Source organism: Lagenorhynchus albirostris, chromosome 3 (assembly GCF_949774975.1).
Source record: "Lagenorhynchus albirostris chromosome 3, mLagAlb1.1, whole genome shotgun sequence".
Lineage (NCBI taxonomy): Eukaryota > Metazoa > Chordata > Mammalia > Artiodactyla > Delphinidae > Lagenorhynchus > Lagenorhynchus albirostris.
The window spans coordinates 90,937,807-90,956,295 of NC_083097.1; the positions used below are offsets into that span (position 1 = coordinate 90,937,807).

Genomic DNA, 18,489 nt, shown 5'->3' on the forward strand with positions numbered 1-18,489 from the left:
ATGCACACTAATGCATTTTCCTTATAGATAATGAAAAAAGATACGTTTGATTCATCTCTAGTTGAATTATCACAAATTATGGCATATTAATTAATGAGTTTTTACCATCTAGTCAATGCAGAACCTTGCTTATGAAGATAGCTGTGCTGAGTGAATCCAAACATAATTTACACAGAAGAATTCTGTTTTAAAATGGCTTGCTATCACCTAGATTAGTTATACTTTGAATAAAACAACATTGCTTCTTGAAATGTTCAAACTTATTAAAATATCCTGATAGTAACACAAGTCCCATCATGCATGATTATCATTATACAAGTTACACTATATGTTTTGTTTGGTTTTTTTGTTTGTTTTACTTGGCTTCTCACTTCAGGTAACATTGAAGTTTGTTTGCATTCAGGAAACACATACCCTCTAGGGAGATGGCCCACCTGTTGTAAAATAAAGAGGATACTAGGGTGTAATTGAAACATTTACCATCAATCCTCTAGAGAGAAATCATGCAGAAATAACTAAAAGCTAACTTCTGAATCATAGAAGGTTAGATCTCCAAGGGATCTTAGGAGTCATCTAATCTTCCCTGCATTTTAAAGATAAGTTTGCTAAAGCCCAGAGAAGTGAAATGACTGTCCAAGTTCACACAGCTTCTCAGCAGAAAGGCATTGTTAGGAACTAAGGATCCAGATTTCCAGACCCCTTATCCAGTGCTCTTTTCCCTCCTTACCATCTGTGTTCTTTCATGAAAACAGATATCCTACAGGTCACGGATTTTCCAACATGGTTGTGAAAGAGAGGCCGTGTGTGTGATGTGGGAATGTGTCATCCCAACTCCTCTCTCATGTCAGGGCCCACACTCCTAAACATCTCTTGAATCCGTCCACTTCTCTCCACCTCCACTACAACTGCCTAGTCCAAGCCCCATCCTCTCCTGGTTCACGGCCACAGCCTCCTATCTGGTCTCCTTGCCTCTTCTTGTGCTCTTCTCAAGTACACTCTCCACACAGGAGCCAGAGGAATGGTTTTATAAATAAGTGTCACCCTCTCTTGTGCCACTTACTTCACATCACTCTCCCTTGATCTCTCTTTCCTCCAGAGCACTAGACTTCCAGTCCCTCATCAATGTAGCTCTGGGTATGTTGCTCTTTCTTCTGCTTTGTGATGTTCTTTCCTCCTTCCTCTCCACCATTACATACACATACACGCCTCTTTAAATGGGTAACTCTAATCTTCAAGCCCTGGCTGCCATTTGGCATTCTCTGGGAGATTTTGTCTTCAGCAGGCCATTCTTCTCACAATTGGTTCATTCCTTCTGCCACTTGTTCCTCTGCCCCCTAGACTTCCTTTTTCATGATGGTCATCATTTCTATATACTTGCTCAAAGGTGTTCCTTAATTAGATTGTGAGCTCTGGGAGAGGGTGAAGCATGTGTGCCCAGATCTTAGTACCATATGGACATAAAGTACAGGCTCAATAAATATTTGTTGAATGAAACCATGAATCAGAAAACAGACCAAGGATTCTTAAAGTCTGACATGCCTGGATTCAAGTGACCCCCCCCTTCTTATAATTTACAGATATGACCTTGGGCTAGCCTAACCTCTCTGTGCTTTAGTTTTCTTCTCTGAGATGATAACAGTACCTATCTCTAGGTCTTTAGAAGAATTAAGGGATATAATACATACTAAGTAATCACCACCAACTAACTCAATAATAACCCCATTATTTAGTCTTCCTTCCATTTCTTTTTATCCCTCATAAAAATTAAATGGATAAGAGGGTTAGCTGTGATGTTCCTTCATTCAGCTAGACCTCCTGTTGGTTAATAAATTTATAAAACTTGAGAACTAAAGCAATCATTGAGCCTCATAATGTGTACTTATTAGCAAAACCTGCATCTATTCTGTCATAAGCAGAGGCTATGGTGCCGATGAGTGGGGAGTTGGGCTATTAAGAGGAACCGTAGGATAATGGCAAGGCTTTGGGTTAGAATCCTGACAAGGTCACTGGATCTCTCTAATCTTCAGCAAGTTTCTTAATAATTCAGTGCATCAGTATCTTCAAATGTAAAGATTAATGATGACATATATAAAATTTTGGTACATACTGGCTTTCAGTAAATTCTTTGTATTTTCATGAGGAGGAGGATGGTAATGATAAGAGGAAACGGATGATTAGAAAATGAGAGGGCAATATCTGTCAGGGATGGTGTAAGGATTAGGTATCATTGACATAAAATTATTAGTATATGTGTTCAACAGATGATAGCTCTGACTACTATCAAATTCGTATTACTACTGTGCATTCTTTTTCTTAATTATCCTTATCTCCCTCCACCCCCTCTCTGATTTTAAGACTAAGCAGTCTCACGTCTCTGCCCTTTACAAATTCAGTGTCTACCCCCCACACACATTTCTTTGCAAATGCTACAAAAAGGAAGTGAAAGGAGAACCGGATATTCATTCTTCATTTGACTAGCTGCCTGATTTTGTTAGCCTGTGTTCAGTTCTTAGGTTATTTGAGTTAGAAAAGATCTTACGCCTTAAATCATCCAAAGCCCCTCATTTTACATATTGGCAGACTGAAACCCAGAGAGGCTGACAACCTTGGAGGCACTATGGTGTAGTGGCCGTGAGACAAACTCTAAGACCCGAGTTTGAGTATAGCCCCCACCAGTTATGAGTTGTCTGACCTTACACAAGTCACTAAATCTTTCTGAGCTTCCTTCCATCCCTCATTTATGAATTGGAGCTAATAGTTACTAATTGATAAGGTTATGGACAGGGTTACAAGAGTTTTGGGGTTTTTTTTTTAAATGTTATATGTCTATAAGAATGTATTTATTGATACAAAGGAATTAGGGTGGAAACGAGGTCATGTAAGAAAGGGCCCAGGAGGGTGTCCATAGTCACCCAATTCACATGTGGTCTTTGTCTAAGGTCACAAAAGTAGTTAGGACTTGAACATGCTTCCTGACTCCAAATAGTCTCTGCCTCATTCCAGGTCACCCCTTCTGAGCCTAGGGCTGGGGATTATTTTGGTTGTTGATCTTCCTGGCAATTTATCATCTGCTCATCCTCACAAGCAGGGGTAAACCTCCCAGAATAGGCTACCATTGGTTTGAATTCAGTCCTGTAAACAAATCATACCCACAAGCTACTGACACCTTTACTTTGATTCTAAATAGGCTTTTACCCCAGCTCTTGGCTTATTCCTTCAAGTACCCTCAAGGGATTAGAGAGCTATTAACTTCATGATAGACTCATGGTATAATCATAAGGGCTATGATACTGCCCCTATTGTTTGCCATTCAATTCCCATAGAAAGAATGATGGATGCATGAACGATGCCCGTCTCCATTGATGTGTATTTTAAGCTCTGAATTCTAAGTGATGTGAAGTACGGCCGAGAATTATTCAGATGCTGGTTCTCATTCAAAGAACTTCCAGTCTAGGGCTTCCCTGGTGGCGCAGTGGTTGAGAGTCCGCCTGCCGATGCAGGGGACACAGGTTCGTGCCCAGGTCTGGGAAGATCCCACATGCCGTGGAGCGGCTGGGCCCGTGAGCCATGGCCGCTGAGCCTGCGCGTCCGGAGCCTGTGCTCCGCAACGGGAGAGGCCACAACAGTGAGAGGCCCGCGTACCACAAAAACAAAAACAAAGAACTTCCAGTCTACAGGCAAGGCAGGACTTGTTTCTTTGACCTCCGTGGGCAAGCTATCCACCAGTTTGGGCTCTCAGGTAGCCTACGCACACCACTCTCAGATTCCTCAGCTACTGCTACCTGAAGCCGTCTCTACAGTAACCTCTGGGGACTTAAAAAATTGTTTAATGTATATTTAGTGTACTGCCAAGGAAATTAAATAAGACCTAGAAGTTCACGAGCTGAGGGGCAAGCCCAGGTCACCGTAAAAATCTCCCTAAGAAGACTATGGCTCTTTATCATTTCAGGTCAGAAAATTAATTGTGTTGGATCCTAAGAAAAGGCTGACTACCTTCCAAGCCCTCCAGCACCCGTGGGTCACAGGTAAAGCAGCCAATTTTGTACACATGGATACAGCTCAAAAGAAGCTCCAAGAATTCAATGCCCGGCGCAAGCTCAAGGTTAGATGGCATTTATTTGTTTTATTAAAAAAAAAAATTTTCTCTCATATCTTGATGATCAAAGATGATTCCACTATTATTTATCTAATACTATTATTCATCTCCTGTGGTACCAGGAAAAATCCTGCTTTGAAATCCCAACAGTGCTGGTATAAAGCCAATTGTAGTTCTGTTATCCTCTCATAAGAATTCATTGTGGGTTTTTTTGTTTTTTGGGTTTTTTTGGAGTGGGGGGCACCGTGCCACTCAGCTTGTGGGATCTTAGTGAAAGCGCTGAGTCTTAACCACTGGACTGCCAGGGAATTCCCAGAGTTCATTGTTAATAAAGGGAAATGTGTTGTATGTTGAGCTTTACTCACCAAACAAATCCATTATCATTGCTTCTCATTTAATTAAGGCTGAACTGCTTGAACAGCATTGTTCAGGAAACATTTACGCAGAAAGTTGTCTGCTTTCTGAATATGGAAAAATTGGGGAAAAAATTTTTAAAACTATGTTTTAGTACATAAGCAAATAGTTATACTTGGTAAAAATTAAAATAATTCAAGTGATAGGGAAAATTATCTACCAAAACATATCTCTTTTTATAGAATGTATATGGAATAGAAATTAGGTGCTTTTCTCTTACTTAATGGTATTTAGGACTAGCTATACATACAGGGGATCTCAGAGAACAGCTGGGGGTCAAAAACAGTGTTCTATTCAGCAATCGCTTACAGGCTGATACAGACTAAATAAACCTGAAGGGTTCCATGGTCATATTAATTTGAAATACACTACATAAAACAACCTTGACTTAACCCAGGATTTCTCAAACAAAGTTGACTGTGGAACTCTTTTATCTAGATAGTGCCTAAAACATCCATGGAACTAGTGTCCCATGAAACAAATACTTTGGGAAACACAATCTAAAATTTTTGAATATTGGTAATCCATGGGAACATGCATTTACTCAGGTTTTTGGTTGTCCAGATGATTAAATACGCTAACTTGAGATTAAACATATTTTGCTGTTCATTCTCCAAACAAGTTTTCATTAGACAATCTTGGAATAATATACTTTCAAAGATTAAGCACTAACATATAATAACAAGCTCCCTAAATGCAAAATTGAAATTGAGCTCTGATTTGGGATTTTAAGTGAAAGTAACACCTGACACTTTTCTGTTTCCAATCAGGCAGCAGTAAAGGCCGTGGTGGCCTCTTCCCGGTTGGGAAGCGCCAGCAGCAGCCATGGCAGCATCCAGGAGAGCCAGAAGGCCATCCGAGAGCCATCTCCAACACAAGATGGCAATGAAGATGTCAAAGCTATTCCGGAAGGAGTGAAAATGCAAGGAGATGGGGCCCAAGTGGCAGTTGAGGGGGCAGAGGCTGAGCTGATGAAGGTGCAGGCCATAGAGAAAGTTAAAGATGCGGAAATAAATGCTGCTGAGGCCACCAAGATGGTGCCCGAGGCATTAGAGGATGGGATAAAGGAGGCTGACCCAGAAATAGAGGAGGGCCTAGTGGAGGAAAAGCTGAAGACTGTTGAGGAAGCAGCAGCCCCCAAAGAAGGGCAAGAAAACCCTGCTTTGGAATTTGGAGCTCAGCAGAATGATGTGATCCTGCCAGAGTACTAAATGGCTTCCTTCCATCTGGGAGCCAAATCCTGGCACTTTATGCATTTTGTCCTTCAGCAAGGAAGGTGGGGAAGCATGATATGCACTATAGTGATTCTGTTTTTAAGGTGCAAAAAAATACATATATATCAGTTGGTAATCCTAACTTCAATGCATGTGACTGCTTTATGAAAAAATAGTGTCTTCTATGGTATGTAATGGATACCAAATACCTACTGATGAATTAAATTTGAAATTGCAAGTAAACACAACATAACATTTAAAAACATACATTTTCAGGGACCAGTAGCACACATTTGAAGTAAATAGTAACAAATTGTTTTTGCTTTGAAAACCTAGCCAGCCTACACCCTTTGGATTTCTTTACAAGGACTGTTGCCCAGCTAATACTAGGTAGAGCTATAAGATGTATTCCCATGACATTCACAGTCTTTTCAGTAATGTGTTCAAACTGTTTACAAGAAGATGGTTAGGTTATAGTTGTATGGTATGTGCAAAAAAAAAAAAAAATCCACTTACAATGGTAAGAAACTGAAGCATGCTTTAAGGGCTATGAAACCATATGCCCCTAATGCTTGTGTGCAGAATGTTTTTTTATCTTGTCTTTATTTATACACACCATATTACTAATAACCGAAAACATTCTATTACAAATTCCTGCCATTTTACGGTCCTAAAAAAATTATTTTACAGACTCACGCTGAGGAATTTATTCTTTCCTTCACCTGCTCTCTAACAAGAAGTCCTTCTGATGGACAACACTTAGGGGGGGAATAAAGAAATTTAGTGAAGAAAAGGAGATAAGACTGGGACTTAGACTAATAAAGACTGACTCCTTGTCATTTTTCAGATAAAACTGAATTTATTCACAAGCTTGTACAATTTTAAAGATAGGAACACTTTTATGGATAAACTCTATACTTAACCAAGGTTCAGATATTTAGAAAAGTCTACACCAAAGGCTGGTGCCAAAATGTCTGAATAGAGTGGGAATAATATCCCATTGTAAGATCATCCATTATTGACTTTAGTATAGTAAGGAAACCTTTGTTTTTATAAAAGTCCTTTTTTTCCTTCAACTGATGGTTATTTAGATATACAGCTTATGGACTAAAGATATTTCTGAAAAGCTAGTATATCTTTTTCTCATACTTGGAATGGAAGCACCCATAATTTACAATGTATTTTTGAAAGTTTCCATGTCCAGAAATGTAGGGCATTGCAGCTTTTAATTTACTTTAGTAAACAAAAACAAAAAGAAACAATGAAAAAAAACACTGATTTCAAATCAGACTCTTGAGAAGCTGTAACATTAGACCTAATACATTACCATGATTTTTTTCAAAATATTTTTCTTTGGTTTTCATATAAACACTTTTCCCTTATAAAAATCACAGTTAAATTCCAAATACCTCAGATTTACTTCTAGCTTGAGCTTAAATGAACATTTTTATCAAATTAATTATGCAGCATATTTTAGTAGGTTTCCTTAATTTTAAAAAAGGATTATTTTCAGGCCAAAATTATAGATAAAAATGACTATCACATAAAAATCCTCCTCAAAAATAGAGATCTTAAATTTTTTGGGCTCTTCCTCAGAAATATTAAATTAGAAAATTAAATTAAACCTCTGGTTTCTGGGGACTATTCGACCTAGGAGACATTCTGCTTTCCAAGTGCAAATCTTCCTTTACTACTGTTCTCATGAGAAGAAAATAAGGTAGAACTTCTTGTCTTCCATAATATAGGAGCCTGACAGATCACTGAGGTGGAGGAAAAAGTCCTTAAGGGCACATCATCTGGACTCAGAGAAAGATTTTTTGTTTCATTTTATCTTTATTAATTAGTAGAGAGTACTTATCTTCTTCTCTTCTGTTTCCCTCCTTCTTTATTCTCTCAGAATTTCCATTTTAGCTATTATAAGGGGCTCACTAGTTTCAAACTTTAAGAATGCCTTCTTCCCTAAGCATTAAGATTTCTATTTTAAAAGACCAATTGCCTGGTATACTTTTCCCAAAGAGACTTAACAGGTGTATATTGTGAGGCATATATGGTAAGCGTCCCATATATTGGAAAAGGGAAGAAGAGAGGGAAAGGAATCTTAATGGAAAGTGGCAATACTAATAGGAAGATAAGAACACATTGTCCCTCCTAGCCCACTTCCATATTGTTCCAAGGGCAGTGGTTATATCATCCCAACATTCAGGGCTGACTGCAGTGGTTGGACCTGTGGACTGTGTAGTGTGAAGAGCACTGCAAATGCCAAGGCCAGTGTGTACTTAAGAATTTACCCATTTAAATGAGTACACATGCCTATTCCCTGTGAGGGTGTGAGCGTAATTTCCTCTTTTTTAACCCATAAATTGCACTCTCTAAAAATCAGCAGGAGTTGTAAATTTTGACTTGTATGTTAAAGATTAAGTCCTGATAATGCCTAAGTGACTGAGTTAGTCATTTCAGTGGAAAACAAGTCAAAGCTTCACAAAAATCGGGCATTTCAGCCAAATGATTCAACCTAGGATTTCACAGAGATGCTATTTAAGTTAGGATAGTTAAATTAACATTTTTGAAAAAACAGTAAACATTTATATTGCTTGTTAAAATGGATATATTAATCTATCTCAAAGATTACTTATTTATAATAATAGACTAATGCAGATAGAACCTTAATTTGATGAACTATTTCATAATGTTTCCTTTAATTGACACTATAGTCACAAAGCAAATAATTAAGGGAATTTCAGCAAACAATACATTTTGCATTTCAGAGATGACAGTTATTACATTATTGATTTTTGTTCTCAGATAAGTTCACATACATAGCATAAACCAGACTATTTTGCCATAGAGAAGGACAATCTTGAATTATTTCTCCCATTTAAAAAGTCTAATTGGAATCCCAGTGGTTTTTCTCAAACCGTAAGAGCTCATTTGTCCCATGAACACATAAATAAGGTAGAAATTAGAATAATATGGTTGTAGAAGTTATTGTCTAGAACAAGTGCTGCCTAATATAGATGATACAAACCACATATGTAATTTTAAATTTTCTCCTAGCCACGTTTTAAAAAGAAAAAAGAAAAAAAAAAGCTGGTAAAATTAACTATATTTTAATCCAATATATGCATACTATTATTCCAATACATAATCAATATGAAAAATTAACAAGACCTTTTAAATTTTTTATTTTTGTACTAAGTTTTCAAAAGAAGGATTATGTTACACCTTTAGTACATCAAGTGCTCAATAGCCACATGTGACTAGTGGCTACAGTGGTACTAGAAGAGCGCTGGTCTAGAGCACTTTCAAAGCAAAATGACAAATTTCTATGCTTAGATTTGAGCTGCCTCAGTTTTCCACACTGATGAGTTGGTAGGAGGCCAAAATGAAAATGTTTCAGAAATGTCATAGACTGAAATGAGTAAAACCTCTGTTGGCCACGTCTACTTATTCATGTGCTTCAGAGGAGAAGTGTTTCCCAGCATGACTGTTAGAGAACTTTCCTGGGCATTGGCAAGTTGTCCGTTGGCTACGGTTCCTCTCTTTGGGCCCTGGAATCTTGACTACAGGCTAGCGTCTCCTGAGTACTGCCATGAAGTCAATCGTGTTCTCACATACCAAAATCTTCTGTGGGCAAACCATGTGTCCTCATTCAGGAAGGGCTGCACACAGAATCTTAGTGGGATTTCGTAGGCCTGGCCACCAACAAGGCTGGACACCATCCTTGTATTGCAGGCAATATTTTTTATAGAAATCTTCTGAAATATACCAAATTTGCATGATAAAGACTGTATGATGAGGATGATATCACCCCAGTTATCCCTAAAATGAGAATATGACCATCCGCTGGCATTTTTTATATTTCCTTAGAAGAGTTTAATCAACTCTGCCATTACACATGGATTCAAAAGACTTTTTGGAATTTTCTTACATATTGCTATTTTAGAATAATCCTCAAGGTTCTATAGCCATTTTTAGTGGCAGACTTTAAAAGAAAAGAACAGTTTGCCTTTTACTGTGACCTCAATTACATAGTATTTTAAACATATTTTGTAATTTAGAATGTTTAGCAATCCCTATTTCCAGTTTCACATGAAAGGTAACTGCTTGAAGATTTCCTATAGACTGAAAATTTAGAGAAAGCCATTTTGTTTCATAATTCAGTTGTTTCACAGAAGCATCTGGTTGCATTTCAAATCGGAAAATAAAATTTTAGAAGTAAATGCCAAAAAAGGCAAAGGATAAAATCAGTAAATCATTTATTCTGTTTTAGGATTGTCTTTGCAAAGCAAATGCAAAAACAAATCAAAAAAGTGAATCAGCACTAGGTTTTTCTTGATGAGGCTGACTCCACATAAATTGACATAAATATACTGAGAAGAGTCAATTACATAATTACAGTGCCATTATGTAATTTACTTGTCATTGCAGAGTATTCAGTCTGGTTATCTAGGTCTACTTTAGCTGGTGCAAACTTTTCCGACATCTACTTACATAATAGGATTTGTAATATCCTTGTAATTACTGCCTATTAGGTCTTATTTAAATTTCCTTAATGTTCAGCACTGATATGTCTCTGATCAAGGTCGTTGCTAACATTTGAGCATTTACTGGTTAAATACTGCTTACTGGTTAGACTCTATGTGTGTCTTCACTGTTTTTTTTTTTAACATTTATGCACATATAATCTCAATATTGGTATAATATTCATAACCACATGTTAAGCAGAAATGTAACCAATAATTTTCTATAAAACTTTTTCAAAGTTCTTTTCTTCCCCTGGCACAACTCAGGGTGAGTTTCTGGCTCCTTGACAAATAGAAAAAGAACCTAAAAGATCACTGGAGAGATATCAGCTATCCACCCATAGTAACCAAGCTCAGCATTTCTTCTTTCTATATCCTGATCTGTTAAGGGCCAGTTTTTGTCATCATTACTTTCAAATATCACCTGAGATCAGATAGTATAGTCTCAGCTCACATAGCCCAACCATTTATATACTTTTCTTGGAGAGCAATAACAAACTTGACTAATTTATGTTTGCTTGTTTAAAATTCTAATTTTCACACACTCTCTGTGGTGTACTCTAGAGGCTTTGATTGTGTGATTTTAACTTCCTTCAAGATTCAGTCTTTTCTCTGTCACCTGGCCCAGAGGTCTACCTAGGACAAGGAGGAAGCCTTGCCATGAGAGTGGACCATGTGAGTCCTTGACAGGAATCAGACATTGCTCTAGTGAAGACTCAAGGCATCTGTCTTGGTTGAGCTCAAATGAGCCAAATGGGAAACACCTCTTCCAGTGATACTGTTTGAATATTGGTACAGCGCCATTAGTCAGTAATGGAAAATGAGATTTCACCAATCATTTGTTCTTCCCATGACTTGGTTTGCTACCACTTATCCCAGATCAATGTTTTCTTCCATCCCTATGGCCATCAAGCTGCCCTCTCGAATTTTGAAGTCCTATAAAATCCTGGAAAGAGTATCCCAGACTGGTCGAAGAAATATGGAGTCTTTGGTGGCCCAGAATTTAGTTTGAAACTCTAAACAGCAATGCTAAGACAGCAAAATCATACTGTTCTTCTTAACTAGTTGCTTTCAGCACATTTTGAAAACTGACCTGGAATACCCATGGATATGGAATATTTATATCTGTGTAGCCTTTTCTGTGATTCAGTGTGTTAAAAATGACAGATAGTTAATCTTCAGTCAGATTATATAATATTTATTTTCCATTTAAAAGATTATTTTGGGCTACTCAAATATAACAGGCTTCATATTAGAATTTTTGAAAGCTGTTGTTTTCCCTAAGCACTCTCTCACTCTGACAATCAGTTGTGGATGATAAAAATTTACTAAGTTTGTCCTTTCTTTGTCCTTTCCTTGATACATGTATGGTAGTTAATCTGGTTTGTAAAGGATACAAGTAAGAATGACTATAAAGTGACAACTGTCATCTCATAACTGCCTCCTTTTAACTTGACCTATTTTTATAGCCTATCATGTAGCTAATATACAGTAGCATACAAATAGCATATTCATGAGTATGAGTTTTATTGTCAAGATTATTATTTCAGAAGTTCCCAAAATGTTTATATTCATGCACCCTTAATTTCAGTAATATTTTCATGACCCCCACCTACCAAGCCAAAAGAATTACCTAACATGCCCATTTTTTAAGTAGTTAGATCCAAACAACATAATAGTAGTAGTGCATTCCATGTCTGACTGATGTTGCTGTGTGTTTCCCTTGACATGTTAAAATGTCCTCTGAGTTTACTGAGTGGGAACAGCAGACAGGTGACAGACAAAAGGGATTATTAGTAAACAAGTTAGGGGCTAACGTTTATACTCTTTCTTATTTGAATGACAATCATTCTTTTATCTATGGTCTTTGTGATATACACATAAAATTTACAAGTGCATTTTTAAAAAATAATTTCCACATAACTACCCAAGGAAATAAAGTTAAATCTCCAAAGATCAGTTTTCAAGAGTCAGGCAAACTATAGGTCACGGACCAAATCCATCAGAGCGCTGTTTTATAAAGTTTTATCAGAACACGACCATGCTCATTTATTTATACATTGGCTATGGCTGCTTTCATGCTACTAGGACAGAGTGGAGTAGTTTCAACAGAGACTGTATGGCCCAGAAAAGCCTAAAATGTTTATCTGGCCTTTTACAGAAAATAATTGATGACCCTGGTTTTTCATGGCACCCTGCCTTTTTGGTAACATCTAGGAATACAGATTCCCATACTCCAGATTTCTTCTCCTTAGCTTAGGGTTCTTATCCCATTTGCTTCTTAGGAAGTTAGAAGAGGTTTGTTTCTGTGCAGATGGTCTCAACAATAATTTTGCTGGAAGTACAACTTAACAGTAAAATTTCCCTACAGAACTAAAAATTCAAAATTGCATCATTCCTGAAAAGAAAAGTTTAGAGTATGAATTGACTTGTTTCAGAGAGAGGAATTAGAAAGATTTCTAGCACATCAAGCACGTTTTAGAAATTTGATCCTTTTATTTAAAATCATGTAAATGACGTTTTGTATTCCCCCCATTTAAGTCAATCTGCAGCTGTTACTTAGTAAGCCAAGAAATGAGAGCCCCCTTTGGTTCTGAATCCTTCAGAATATTTTCAAGTAATTAATACCAATTGGATTTTCATTTAATCATTTTTAGGAAATAACATGCTTTATTATGTGGCATTCTATGACAATGATTTGCTTATCAATAGCTCAGGAAATAGGCAAATAGCCAGCTTTTTAATGTAAGAAAGCTACTTTCCAATCCCTGTGTTTTTCTGAGTGTTATCTATTTCACTTCTTCGGAAAGAGAAGGCCTCGAGCAAATGCTTTCCTTTCCTTTTCTTACATATTTAGAAATCCAAGAGGGGCCCTTTTCTTAGTCTATTTCTGTCACAGAGAAGTTATTCATTCCACAATATTTGCCTTAAGGGAAGCAGGTGGCCCAGATATTGAGAATGTAGGCATGCATGACCTTTGTGTTTGACTTTGAACATCTATAGCCAAAAGGTTACAAGTGAGATATTGAGTAGAAAACCTATTATCAGCTTATTATTAGGAAAAGCTAAAATTATATCATGACTCTAATTAAATAATATATTGTTTTCTTTAAACTGTTGCAGCAATCAATATGATGTAGCCACTGGATACAATATAGAACTCAGGAAAAAAAGAGATGAATCGTCTGCCTGCTCCTCATGGTTGATGTGAGTAGGAGGGAGACTTTACCGGAATGGAAGAGGGAAAAGGTAAAATGTAGATGAGGATTCCACATTCCCACCTACCCATTTTTCTTGATTGCTCAGAGTTTGAAAGCAGTTGTTAACGGACTAAACTTATCATTTTAAAATTTCTCTCAATATCTGGGTCACCAGCTTCCCTTAGAAATGAGTAAACCAAAGCCAGTAGCTAATTTTCCTCCCAGAATAAAAAACTAAACAGTGTAGTTTAGGGAATATTAGGCCTACATCGCAAGCACACTTTAAGGAGATGATTCGGCGATTCTGAAGCTTTCTAGGAGCAGCGCACGCCAGGGACCCATTTTCTCAGTAAACTTTCATTGAAAAACAATTACGTACAATGAAAGAGTCAGAGTTGAATTAAACCCATGCTACCCTCTAGGATTGAGCTTTGTCGTTGGAGAGAAAAAACAAGTGTACATATAGCCTGTGCTAAATCTAGGCAGGCAGTAAGCCCTCCAGGGATGGAAAGCAGGAAAAGCTCCCCTTTGCTTGGAATGATCAAGGGGAGCTTCCTGGGAATATTAGCTAAATATAAAGGATGGGGAGAACCTTTGCAGGTAGGGAGGAGGAAGGCAGAACATTTGGCTGAGAAATCTGCAGAGTGGAGGAATGTGTTGAAGGAACAATGCTGGGTGTGAAAGACTGAAATCTGCAGGGAAGTGTTGCTAAGTCTGCATAAGAGTATCAGATCTTGTGCAAAGTTGAATTAGACTTCTTCACCCCTTTCTTACTCTGGGTAGACATTTGTGCAGCATTTCCTCAGAGCATGTAGCCCTCTGTGATCTCCTACATATGTGGCTAATCTGGTGTGTCCCCAAATAGAATAAAAATCACCCAACACATCAAAGACATTTTTGCAAGTCACCAGCTGAAATAAAGCTTCAGTCACTAAAAGCAAAAACTGCACTGGCGAGATCTCCACTGACAAAGCAGAGTAAAAGAAGATAGTGATTATTTGAGTAACTTTGGCAAAACTCCAGTATCCAAATAACTCCTGGTGACTAGAAAATCACCTAACTACTTGCTAAAGCTTTGCCAGTGGAGGCCACGTCAAGGTTACTTCTTTCACAGTTATTTTAACCTTTTAAATTATCTGACCTGAAAGGGCAATTCCCGCAGGATCTAAGATAGAATTATACCTGAAAGTTTAGACTTCAAAAGACAACCTGTGTTAAGCCTCAGACAATGAAATTTAAAATCTTCGGAGCTGCTTTCCCCAAACTTCAAGCCGATCCTGTGAAGTCCTTTCGTCTCCATCTCTCCCTTTTGCCCCTTTCTACACTTTTCTATAATTTCCTTTTAATATCACTCATTGCAGGCAGTATTTTACATCCATCTTCAAGAAACTTTTAAAATCATAATCATTACAGTATATATACTTCTAGTTGTCTTGCCACTTTGCTTGTTTCAGATAATGTCTGTGATTAGTAACTTGCTATATTATTCGGGCAAATGAAACGAAGAAAGGGACAACGGTTGACCATCATCTGAGTGATGGAAGAGGAGTTAAGACGTGGAGATACTGTAGGGGTACAGAAAACACAACTTGGCAGGCGTTGAGAAAGGAATACTACTTACTAGGGTTTTCAGACTTAGGTGACAGTATCTGGTGTGTCTTTTCTAGTTTTTCCTAGAGGAGAAATCTGTACTGCTGCGTTGTCGAAAGTTTTCGGGACTAAAAGGACATAAGCAGCTCAACGGCAGCTTGGAGGATTAGATAATGGAATACCACTCTATACAGGAAACCTACATCTCCAGTAGTTTAGACTGCAAATCATTAGCCAAAAACAACTGCATGTAGGATTTGGAGGGCAAAGACAAAGTGTAAATACTGCAGTTTACACCGCCAAGATCATAGGCTGCCTTCCCAATTTCTGATTGAAAAGTACTGGAAAAGGAGCTGTGAACATTTCATTTTTAAAACCTGTCGAAATGGTGCTATTGACTCCTTAATACAAAGATATATTATAATATTTTTTAGGTAAACATGTAAGTCTGACCTGGCCATAAATGTAAATATAGAGAATGTTTACAGAGAATTCATCAAAATCATGCCCGTTTGCTTTTGACTGAGCTACCGTTTTGTTCGATGGCAGTGACTGACAGTCCCTGCTTCCAGCATATGGGACACATCAGAGTCACTGGCTCTCAGCTGCCCAAAGCCTGGGGCAGACAACATGACAGCTACAGACAACTGGCTTCTTCTTGGACTCAGGTTAGACAACCCAAGTAAATGAGTAAACATGCTCATTTTTTGGTGTTTCCCAGGAACATAACGGAAGAATATGTGACATGAGGCAAAATGGATGTTGGGAGACTGTTGAAATTGACCTTAGTGAGGGCCAATGTTGCTTTGTGTAAGTTCATTCAGATTTGTCAGAGCATGCCAAAAGAAGCATACACCTTACTGCTGGGAAACTTGTAAAGCAATCTGCATGTATGGTATGATAATAAATCATCTAAGAGCCCACCAATACTTTGCATTCCGTGATTTGAAATGTTAGCACAATTCAAGAGTGACACAATGGACATTTTCCTTATATCTGAAATATGAAGTCGAAGCATTTCTTGATTGTTTTTCCATTCTCTCAGGCAACATTATACTTTGAGTTTCACAGCATTTTTAATATTATACAGTGATGTCATAAAATCATAAAGTTAAAAGGGGATCTTAGTAATCATTTAACCCAACAAGCTCATCTTATTAAAGAGAAGTAACACCCAGAGAGGTAATGACTTATCTAAGATCGCAGTTAGTGGCTGAGAAGAGATCTGGGTTGCCCATCTCCTAGTCCAGTGCTCTCACGACTGAGAAGTCAATTCACTGGATACAAAGCCAATCCAGCGATTCATATAAAAATTGATTTTCATTATAAAAATATGAAAATACAGAAAAGTAGATTACCATAAGAACGCCTTCCAAAGACAAGCATTGTCTTTTTTAAAATCTTGCACTAGTTTATTTTTTTCTTACAGACTTTAATCATATTGTAAGTTTTTTACGTCAACCTAACACTACAGCAGGCATTTTTGGTATAATCTTCAGAAACAATTTTGATAGCTGCATAATAATCCATTCTCAATTCTTTTTCTTTTCTCAGTTAACACTACATAAAGCTTTTTTCTGAGTTTGGGGAAATCTATCCTAAGGAAATAATCCTAATGTGGAATTGTCGGGCCAAATGATATTCAGTGGTCCCTTCATTATGATGCTTTCAAACCTGCAGGACCTGAGAATGAAAGGGAAAAACCTTTATGTTCCCTCCTAAGAAGCTGATTGTTAGCAACAATAGTTGTAAAAAGAACTAAAAGTCTTTCTTGAGCTTGGCCACCCAATCAGTTAGCAAACATTTGTGTGAAATATTGGGGGGAAGGCATAATATGTCAGTGAGGTTCACTCTCAGAATTGCAGCTTGCTACTAACTACTACTAGGTCCAAAATCCTCACCTAAACAATGAGTTCTGAATTGAGGGAAATGCTAGAGGAAAACAAAAAACCTCTCCCATCTGCAAGTCCATTTTTGACTATATGAAACATCTTTTTATTTCAACCTGGTTTTGCACAATCTCTGGACTACTTCTTTTAATAAAAAGCCAGCTGCTTGTACTTGAGGAATGTCACTAAAGCAAAACCTAAGAAGGAAGGTAAAGCTCCTGAAAAAGAACAGTACCATCCAAATAATGAGTAAAAAGCCAGTTTTGGTATTTGTACACTATGCTTCCCCCATAATTTTTATTAGCAGAATACTACACCCCACTAATCACCTGTACAGCTAACACAAGTAACATGGATCCACCCTCTATCTCCTGGGATACATTTGCATTTCATGTTTTCCGGCAATTTTCTGTCATCTCCTGGTCTAGAAGTCTTCATCCATAGTGGACCCTTTGCTCCAGAGGAGTAGAAATGGTGTACTATAGACATAAGTCATTCACATCGGATGCCATGTGACACCAACCATTAATTAACAACCTTCGGAGGAGCTCCATCACCTCATTACCTCAATGACGGACAGCTATGTAGAATCTGCCATACAGAAGCGGCCCAATCAATGTTTCATGGAGGAGTGAAGGACTACTTTGCTATTTTCATTTCTGTTTTGTGAGTCTGTCATTTTCCTATTGACATTTAAAGGAGCTCTATACACACTTTCCAGAGGTGACCCACTGAGAGATGCTATGATTGGCTAGCCAGAGTCATTACCAACCCTTTCTCCAAGAGGCTGGAAATACTTGCCTTCCCAGCTAGTGGTAGTCACGTGACCCAGACTACTAGAAAGAAAAGCTATTGGAGGCTCTGGAAAAGCTTTTACTTTCCTGGTAAAAGAGACGGATGAGTAGTGCCATGCCTTCCCCTGCTTCTTCTTTACTTGAATGCACATGTAATTTCCAGGGCTAGCTGGTCACCTTATCATATCTGAGGGAAAGATGAGAACTGAAGAAACACTGGCCCTGACGTGCTAATACTAATAATTACCGACATCCAGATTTTTTATTAAATGAGGAAAATAACTCCCTATTTGGTTTGTTTTTTGTGTGTTTTTATGGTTTTGGTTTTTTGTTTGTTTGTTTGTTTGGCCACACCGCACAGCTTATGGGATCTTAGTGCCCCAACCAGGGATTGAACCCTCAGCAGGTTCAATCAGTCCTAACCACTGGACCGCCAGGGAATTCCCTACTCTATATTTGTTTAAACCACTTAATAGTCATATTTTCTACTGCATATTTCCCACAGCATCCATAACTGCTTCCTTATAATATAGATCAACAGTTCCTTTGTAATCACTTCCACCTTTTTTCAACTCCAAAGGAAATCATCACTACAATTGCTAATCAAGTTAGTACAATTATTTAAAAATGTATACAATAAACCTTACCTATACGTTACAGTGGTAAGAGCAGAATATGTCATCATCCTTGCTATATAACAGCAAATCAAAATTCAGCAGTATTGTGGCTAATATTGTATGAGACATTGGCAGGGGATTAGCATATGCAT

At 37.7% G+C, this 18,489-nt stretch overlaps 2 protein-coding genes across 2 annotated transcripts in view; one reads left to right on the forward strand and one right to left on the reverse strand.

The window, feature by feature from the left end:
- CAMK4 (calcium/calmodulin dependent protein kinase IV) overlaps window positions 1-5,721 on the forward strand; it is a 217,151-nt gene extending 211,430 nt beyond the window's left edge. The window contains exons 11-12 of the mRNA XM_060146187.1: window positions 3,950-4,102; window positions 5,281-5,721. Coding sequence (XP_060002170.1) covers window positions 3,950-4,102; window positions 5,281-5,721 — 594 coding nt within the window. The remainder of the gene's footprint in view (window positions 1-3,949; window positions 4,103-5,280) is intronic.
- A 3,195-nt stretch (window positions 5,722-8,916) lies between these two features.
- The window catches only part of STARD4 (StAR related lipid transfer domain containing 4), a 35,924-nt gene continuing 26,351 nt past the window's right edge, over window positions 8,917-18,489 (reverse strand). The window contains exon 6 of the mRNA XM_060146188.1: window positions 8,917-9,479. Coding sequence (XP_060002171.1) covers window positions 9,370-9,479 — 110 coding nt within the window. The 3' untranslated portion in view covers window positions 8,917-9,369. The remainder of the gene's footprint in view (window positions 9,480-18,489) is intronic.